This window comes from Myotis davidii, unplaced genomic scaffold, assembly GCF_000327345.1.
Source record: "Myotis davidii unplaced genomic scaffold, ASM32734v1 scaffold77, whole genome shotgun sequence".
In the NCBI taxonomy this organism is placed as follows: domain Eukaryota; kingdom Metazoa; phylum Chordata; class Mammalia; order Chiroptera; family Vespertilionidae; genus Myotis; species Myotis davidii.
In genome coordinates, this window is record NW_006289713.1 from 5,746,743 (window position 1) to 5,755,772 (window position 9,030).

The window sequence follows — 9,030 nt, forward strand, 5'->3', positions numbered from 1 at the left end:
GTTTTCAGTCTGTTCAGTCCCCCTTCAGGGTGGGGGTCCCCACTGGGGTGCCTGGCCAGTCTGTGTGAGGGGCTGAGGGCCGTTTTCAGGCTGGCCAAACCCCCTGGCGACAGAAGCTCCCAGCCTCTCCTTTTTTTCTTTTTCTTTTTTATTCTGGGATTTATTTACCTTCTATAATTGAAACTTTGTAGACTTGAGAGCAGCTCAGAGCTAGCCAGGGTGGGCAGGAGGGAAGCCTCCTGTTCTCTCCAGCTCTGTGGCCATGACCGGCTGAAAGCATGTATCTGGGGTTTATTTAGCTTCTGTAATTGAAACTTTGTTGCTTTGAGTGGAGCTCAGAGCCGGCCATGGCAGGCAGGAAGTTGGTTTCCTCCATCATTGGGGCAACAAAGCCTCCTGCTCGCTCCAGCTCCGTGGCTGCCGGCTGCCATCTTGGTGGGGTTAATTTGCATATAGCTGCTCTGATTGGCTGGTGGGCGTGGCTTAAGGCATAGTGAAGGTACGGTCAATTTGCATGTTTGTCTTTTATTAGTGTAGGCTAGAGGCCTGATGCACGAAGATTCGTGCAAGAATGGGCCTTCCTTCCCCTGGCTGCTGGCGCCACCTTCACTCCTGCTGGAGTCACCTTCCCACCTTCGCTCCAGCCCAGAACTGCCTTTCTGCCTCGTTCTGGCCCAGAGCTGCCTTTCCTCCTTCCCACACTACCCAGAGGCCCGGAGCGGCCAGGGGCAGTGCAGAAAGCCTGCGTCATCGCCGCTCCATGCCTGCGTATGCAAATTAACCCACCATCTTTGTTGGGTTAATACTCACTCCTGATTGGCTGGTGGGTGTCATGAGGGTATGGTCAATTTGCATCTTTCTCTTTTATTAGTGTAGATAACAACATTAAGACTCTTGGATTGGTGGAGGAAACTTAAAAGACTCCAAATTGGGATATGTAAATTAAGTAAAATGTTGCACCCAGCATTCTGATTTTAATTTTCAAAAATTAGAGTTTAAACCCTTAACTTTTGTTATCTTCCTATGGAAGCAGATTGAGTGTTAGGAAATGCTAGGACCTTGACCAAAACAGCTTCCCCATATTAAGATGATGAAACTGACTTCCCTCCGTGCTTGGAGGGAAGTCAACTGTAGTAGAGGGTTGGGCGAGGTACATTTTATCCACAGTCCCTCCTGTCCCACTTCCCCAGAGCACCTCCTGGAGGCCTTACTTCCTGCTGGTGACGCTGGGCTTGCTGGGCTTGGAGCTGATGGTCCTCAGTCTTTTTCAAACTTGTATGTCGGCCCTCACCCTACAGAGGTTCAGATCTGGTTTGAGGGTCCAGCCTGCACATCCAGCTTTAAGGAGCTCCAGCGCTGCTCCTGCTGGTCAGCAGAGTCCCTTCCTGTCCACTTACCCATTGCCTCCTCAGTCCCCCAGGGCCCTTAGCTCCTGGCCTTGCGTCACCTCGTGTTTCTTTATCACTGCAGCGCTAGCCTGATGTTCCCAGTGGCTCAGTGAGGCTCTTCCTCCAGAAATGTGCATTTCTGCATGAAACACAGGCTCTGAGGGGCTAAGAAGTGGGATATGCGCTGGCTGGTGTGGCTCAGTGGTTGAATGTCCACCTATGAACCTAGAGGTCACGGTTCAATTCCCAGTCGGTGTACATGCCCAGTTGAGGCCTTGATCCCCAGTGGGGGCCATGCAGGAGACAGCCAATCAGTGATTTTCTTTCATCATTGATGTTTCTATCTCTCCCTCTTGGAAATTATCCTATATAATAAAACCTTAATATGCAAATTGACTGAGTGGCAGAACGACCAGTTGCTATGACATGCACTGACCACCAGGGGCCAGACGCTCAACGCAGGAGCCCCCCGGTGGTCAGTGTGCTCCCACAGCAGGACTGCTGCTCCTGACCTAAGGGATTGGGCTTAAGCTGGCAGGTGGATTTCCCCCGAGGGGTCCCAGACTGCAAGAGGGCTCAGGCCAGGCTGAGGGACCCTCCCCTCTGCCCCAGTGCACAAATGTCGTGCACCGGGCCTCTAGTCCTATATAATAAAAGCCTAATATGCCAATTATCCCCTCAACTGGGAATTCGACTGCTTACTATGACGTGTGCTGACCACCAGGGGGCGGTGCGGAACATGGCAGCAGGCGGCCCCAACCCACAGCGTCCGGCCGTGCTCACTGCATCTCCACATGGGGACTCAGGTGACATGACTCAAACAGACGGGTGACATGCGGGGAACTGCGAGCCCAGGTGCTGCCCAGGGCCCAAAGGACCTGCCCTTCCACACCAGATGCTTGAGCTTCAATCACTGGCCAGACCTAGGGACTGCAGCTGTGCACAAATTTCATGCATCAGGCCTCTAGAATATATATATATCAGGCTTTTTTCTGATATATTCTGAAAATATATATACCATTACATCTCTCCACTGCCCAAAGATCAAGGCAACACCGGCCAGGGCCCAGCCTTTTTTATGAACGTCAGCCTTCTCAGAAGACATGTGCCAACTGCTGATGAAGGGCACCCTTGGAGGAGCCAGTGCTCCAGTTGCCCTGCCAAACGTGTTCTTTCATTAACCCTCCAGCGCCTGGGAGAGCTGGAGTAAATCCACATCCGAAAATGCGACCCCACATAAAGCTGGGGTTCTAACAAGATTTGTCTGTCTCCCTATTGCAGCCTCTCGGGGACAGTGCTTGATGCTCAGGCGGCCACTGCCCCGTGTCTGGCCTCCAGCCTACCTGGTTCTGTGAAGACAACTCCTGGCCGTCAGCGCTCTGCCTCTTGCTATTCGTTCACTTGTCCCTAACGCCTTCCTCTTGCTTCCCCGTTGCTCATCTTTCCCCAGCTCCCCTAGCTTGTGGGGCGTGTGCACTGACTGTTAAAGCTCCTGACCCCTGGCCAGAGATGCTGAGCTGGGTCGGTTACTCAGGGCCTCATCTCCAGGTGTGAGAGTGAGTGTGGATTAGGTTGGCAGACACAGTGCATTACATTTAACAACAAGATAAGCCCTTTGTGAGATTGCTTTGTTCAGTGTTCCCTATGGGAGCTGATAGGAAACTGGGGAGCATTATCAGGCCGCCCCCCCCATTAGAAGGGGGTGATAGGGAAATGGTGACCATCAGCTGCCCTTGAGTTGGAGTGGCTTCACAAACCTTGCTCTGTGGAGCTTGCACTAGCTAGGAAAAACTCCTGTGACTAAATATCATATGATCTCACTCACTTGTGGAATATAATGAACAACATAACTGATGACAAAAATAGAACCAGAGAGAGACATAGAAGCATCGAACAGACTGTCCAACCTATGAGGGAAGGCGGGGTGTGGGGGTAAGAAATCAACCAACGGACTTGTATGCATGCATATGGAGGGATAATAAGGTATTTACTTTGAGTTCATTTTAATTCATATTTTTTCCATGCAAAATAAAACTTCTGGTCCTGCCTAATAGGTATTTTTCATACTAATATGCTTTAAGTGGTAACTAATTATTTCATGATATATATTCCTACACTTATTGACTGTTTTTAACTTTTCCTTCTCCTTAACTAAACATTTTTATTAAACTGTAGGGAGCAGTACCCAGAGGAAACGCTACTAAAGAATACATGGAGAGCTTGCAGCTGAAGCCTGGAGAAGTGATCTACAAGTGCCCCAAGTGCTGCTGCATCAAGCCCGAACGCGCCCACCACTGCAGGTACCCCTGCCCTCCCCTAGGGCAGCCCGAATGCCCACCACTGCAGGTACCCCTGCCCCTCCCTAGTGCACCCGAACGTGCCCACCACTGCAGGTGCCCCAGCCCCTCCCTCGGGCAGGCGGTCCCCCTCAGTGACCTCTGACCAGCATTACAATTTTGTGTATTGGATGCCTGGCTTGGGGTTGTGTTTCCTCAGAGCATGGAACACTGATAATCCAACTTCTCCTTTTCAGTATTTGCAAAAGATGTATTCGGAAAATGGATCATCACTGCCCGTGGGTGAACAATTGTGTAGGAGAGAAGAATCAGAGATTTTTTGTGCTCTTTACTGTGAGTAGAAATATTTATGTGGTAACTTACATTGAATTTTAAATTCTTAAACTAAAATCTTGCCTCGAGCTGGTGAATTTATTCTAACCTCAGACCAGTTTCCCTCCAACCTTTTCTCTGGATTCAAATTATAATTCTGTGCTGTGATTGGAAGAAAGTTACCTGACAGGTAAATATATGTTGCTTATGGTACTTTAGGTGTTTTACTGTCATTTAGTTCCCTCAGATACACAGTTCTTAATAAGATCTTGCTGGAGTTAGAACATGATTCCCTACTCTGTGTTTTCCTATAAAATTATGTAACTTGGTCCAGCATGCTCTTGGGTAGGAGATGTCACTACTCGATTGATGCCTTCCCTCATTCATTTTATTGACAAATGCAATGGAGGCGTCCACGTCAGATTAAGCGGCCTTTGCTCCTAGAATTAGGTGATTGCTCACCATTTGACCAGTTTTCCATCTTTGCAGATGTACATAGCTCTGTCTTCAGTGCACGCTCTGATTCTCTGTGGACTCCAGTTCATTTCCTGCGTCCGGGGGCAGTGGACAGGTAAGGCCGTCTGCATCCTTCCTGGGGTCATGCTGCTGGGTGATGAGGGAAAGACTTTAAAGGAAAACTGATTTTCCAGTTTTGAAAGAAATCCAAGCTGTTATTTTAGGAGTTGGTTTTTTTGTTTTTAAGAAAAGAATATGGGTAGGTATTAGCACTGCCTTTTTCCTAGTATAATGAAGTTCTTTATATAACTATTCTTCCTCAGTCAGTTGATAATTTCTATTAGATAGTCTCATTTGTATTTTGCAGATATGAAGACTAAGGGAAGTTAGTATTGTTCCCACCAAACCTGGTTAGCCAGCTAGGCACTGTTCAGCGTGTTCCTCATGACTAAATGACTGTGGTGAAGGTGGGCAGGGCCTGTCCAGCCCTGGATGCCCAGGCAGGTACAGTTGTCCTGCCCCGGGGGTGGGGGAGGAGTGGCCTGTGTGTACTCTGTGCGTGGTACACCTGCCCCTCTTCTCCGGCTTTTGTTGCACTTTAATACACAGATACAGTCTTAGTAGAAACCTCAGTTATTATGGAATCTTTGGAAACCGCTGACCGGAAAGGGTGGTGTGAATTTTCGCTCGGAAGGCTGACCTCTGCCCCTTGGTGAACAATGAGTGTGCCTACTTAGAGGATGAGCACATTCTCCCTAGAAGCTGGCCCAGGGCTGCCACTGTGAGGGTCCTGGGAGCTAAACTCATGACATCCTTTCTCTCGTTCGCAGAATGCAGTGATTTTTCACCTCCGATCACTGTAATCCTGTTGATCTTCCTGTGCCTTGAGGGTCTCCTGTTTTTCACTTTCACTGCAGTTATGTTCGGCACCCAGATCCACTCAATATGCAATGATGAAACGGTATGCTTCATCCTGGGCTGTGTTTGCTTAAGGTTTGGTGAGAGCTTGAGTAAATGGGAAATTCTAATGTCCACAGCAGGTGGGTGTGTATTATTAACTCGGAGATTAATTGGGCCGCCGCGATAACTCCGACAGGCTCGCTGTATTTGTTCTTCCTGTCCTTATGCGAGTGCATATTTCAGGGATCAGTATGACCTGAGAGTCAACAGAGCCAGGCAGGTTCCCAGTTTCTAGGAGACCCAGGCCCTGGAGCAGCTGAGGGAGTTGCAGGAATTGATCGCCTTCATGCCTTTGAACTGTAGGCCTAGAGCAGACGCTCGATAAATATTTGTAGTAAATGAATTAAAGGCTGCCCTGGGCCCGGAGGACTAGCTCTCTTCCTCACCACTGTGGCTCTTCAGCAGTCCTCGTCGCTGGTGCCACTGCCTGGCTGTGTGATGTTGGCCTGGCCAGGCGGCTGTAGCCTGGCTGTGCTCAGGGAGGCCGTGGGGCTGGTGCCAGGGAAAGCGAGCCCACACTTCACCTCCACCTCGATCTCAGATGCAGAGGGACAGTTTGGTGATTCCACGCTTTCAGCACTCGGCCCAACCTGGCTGTGTGGGGGTTTCCTGGCACTGCCACCCACACGCTTTTCTCTCTGCTTCCAGGAGATCGAGAGACTGAAAAGCGAGGAGCCGACCTGGGAGCGGCGCCTGCGATGGGAGGGGATGAAGTCTGTCTTTGGGGGACCTCCCTCCCTCCTCTGGATAAATCCCTTCGTCGGCTTCCGATTTAGGCGACTACAAATGAGACCCAGAAAAGGAGGCCCGGAGTTCTCCGTTTGAGACGCCTCTTCTGCTGGAGCTTGTGAATGGACTTGAAATTATTTATTTGGTGTCTGAAAGGGTATCAACAACTCATCTGTGACCAATAGGGCAAATGGACCTCCACAAACCAGTTGCTTGCAGCAAGCAGAATCTTATATACTTACCGTCGCAGGTGGCAGATTTTCCAAACTAGGAACTGGATGATGCAGGTGTTTTCACCTGCACAACTAACAGAAGGGAGCTGGCCACGTGAAGAAGCCAAATGTCATTCTCGTCCCTCCAGTTAGGACTTTGTTAAGACTGCGTTGCATTCCTGAGAAGCTGTGTGATATCACATGGGTTATCAAACCCTGTGTACTGAGCTGCTGTTTTCAATCACTAAGAAGAAAAGAATTGATAAATTCTTTGAAATCCAGTGAAAGAATTCTCCGACGAGTGGTCACAGGGAGTCCTGTTGACCCTGCGATTCATTAGTGCACTCCCTTGGTCCACAGGGGCGTTTACGTAGAAGTACGTTTTGGTCTCCATTAGCTCTGTCATTCGCACTGAATTTGCAGAAGATCTGTGCATTGCACACGAAGGCGGCTCCAGGTACACTCCCACTGCCCGGAGGGGCCTTCCGTGATCCTGCAGCAAGTCTGTGTGCGTGTCTGTGTCCGTGTGTGTGCGCGCGTGCATGTGTGTTTTAAAATTGACAGTGTTGTTTAGGCGATGTAACACTTAACGGCCGTGAGCAGCAAACTAACTATTTTTTAGAAACCGACGTTTCAGGGAAGCGGGGAGAGCTGCCCCGGGATCCTCCTCCCGTGGGTTCACTATGAATGTATTGCAAACTGGAGAATATCTTGATCCAAAGAACAATCATTCCTGTGTGGTCCTTTGTTGCCCTCCTGTTTTCGTTTCATCTTAAAAATCGTGAGCACATGAGGGCCTCGGAACTGACTTTTTCAGTTCTGCCCAAATTAGCAGTGTATAAACGGCACCTCGGTGGGAGAAGAGCTAAGTCCCCTGGCGGCCTTCACCTGTGCAGCGTGGTGGGCGTGTAGGAAGAAGGGCCGCACAGCGACAGGTACACACTGAGGGGTCGGCCACTGGCATCACCGAGAAGGTGAGGGACCACAGGCCATGAACCCTAGACTCTGTGTCCCTCATTTGCAAAGAATATTCAGGATGGCAACAGCTTGTTTTTCTTTCTTTTCTTTTTCTTTTTTTTTTTTATTATCATTTTTGTTTCTCTACCCATGTCACCAGTGATTAAAAAAAAGGACCCTTGGTGCAGAGCTTAAAATTATGCTAGAAAGCAAACAGCTCCCCTCCTTGGGGACTCGCCTTAAACTTGCCTGGTTTGTCCATGTTCGCGGGACCCATGAGGAAGCGTCTGTGACAGCCCGAGGGTCTCCGTGAGCCTGCCTCCCACGCTGAGAAGAGTTGGTGTCTCCCTCCTGGTCCTCATGCCTTTCTGTTCATCTGTGAACCGTTTCTGTTTCTGTTTTGAAGTGATCCGCACCCTTTCCTAATCAGGGTTTCTACCACTGCTGATGCAAAACCACAAAGGGACCTACTCGAGACACAGTGGTAGCCAGTGAACAAAGCTGTGGGATGTGGAAGTGAACCAGTCACTGCAGAAACTGTGAGCTCCGGGGGGCTGTCACTGTCCCAGGGCCAGGCACCCATCCGGAGAGTCTCCTGAGACTGTTTTGCATATTCTTTTGCACATCTGTTGTCTGGGTTGGACTTGTGTATTGGGCTTCAGTGTGAGCCTTTTAATATGTATATCTTGTTTATCAATAAATTATCAAAGTGGTTGAATCCTGTGAGACTTGGCAAGTATGTGCAAATCAAGTATACTTGACTTTCAACCTCTTCTTTCAATGTAACTTTTATATGAAATAAAGTCACCGCTGATGATCTCAAACAGTCTGTGATGTGGTAGAGTTCTTGGTTGATGGTCAGTGTGTTTTCTGTGGCTGGCTTTTCCTTGGCTTATTGACACCAGCACTCAGGGCTGTGACCATCACCCCTCGCCTCCAGTGCCTGTGAAAAGTGGTGGGCATTCAAATGTTGCTCATGCACACTCTGCCCTATCCACAGGTAATATTTACTCTTAAATTGACACAAAACTATACTTAGCTTTATCTTAAACATTCCTGTAATTTTTCAGTGCTGTTTGAAATAAAATTAAATTTAAAAAATATCCCTCTTCAATCCAGAATCTCAGCTCCCTATCATTTCATTCAACAAATGTATCTATTTGTGCTCGAGGGACCCAAAGATGAGTGAAGAGGGTGACCGTGCCCTCTTACCACCTCATTGCGAAGATGGGCAGCTCCATGAATGACCAACGGTGCCCACGGGAAGCCACACGCACTCTTCCACAAGACACTCGCTGGCCTTGCAGACGTGCAAAAACACTGGGTCCTGGACACGGAGACACGTACCGACCGGACACCAGGCCAGCGGCTACTCACAAGCCTGAGTGGGTGGCTCTGCAGAATTTTGCTGTGATGTTAAATGTATTCCTATTAGGACATTACCAAGGCTCATTAAGAAGTACGACATCTGCATTTAAATGGAAAATGAAAACATTACCTAAAGAGGAAGTAGGCTAAATCTTATCTTCTATTATATATGATTTTGGCTTGGCTGCCTACACAGAGAAAAATACCCTTAAGGATAGTGTGGGGAAAGCAGAGGAACAGGACGCCCAGCGAATCCACATTGATCCAAAGTGGCATTCAGGTGCCACAGCGAAAGGGTACGCTACCTACAACATTGCCTGAGGGTCGGATGTGAAACCATATTGCTCCTAT

General features: G+C 48.9%; 1 protein-coding gene across 1 annotated transcript in view; it reads left to right on the forward strand.

The window, feature by feature from the left end:
- The window catches only part of ZDHHC7 (zinc finger, DHHC-type containing 7), a 29,603-nt gene extending 21,463 nt beyond the window's left edge, over positions 1–8,140 (forward strand). Inside the window, exons 4-8 of the mRNA XM_006762234.2 lie at positions 3,564–3,688; positions 3,922–4,018; positions 4,487–4,568; positions 5,284–5,414; positions 6,062–8,140. Of these exons, the coding sequence (XP_006762297.1) occupies positions 3,564–3,688; positions 3,922–4,018; positions 4,487–4,568; positions 5,284–5,414; positions 6,062–6,238 (612 nt within the window). The 3' untranslated portion in view covers positions 6,239–8,140. The remainder of the gene's footprint in view (positions 1–3,563; positions 3,689–3,921; positions 4,019–4,486; positions 4,569–5,283; positions 5,415–6,061) is intronic.
- The last annotated feature ends 890 nt before the right edge of the window (positions 8,141–9,030 follow it).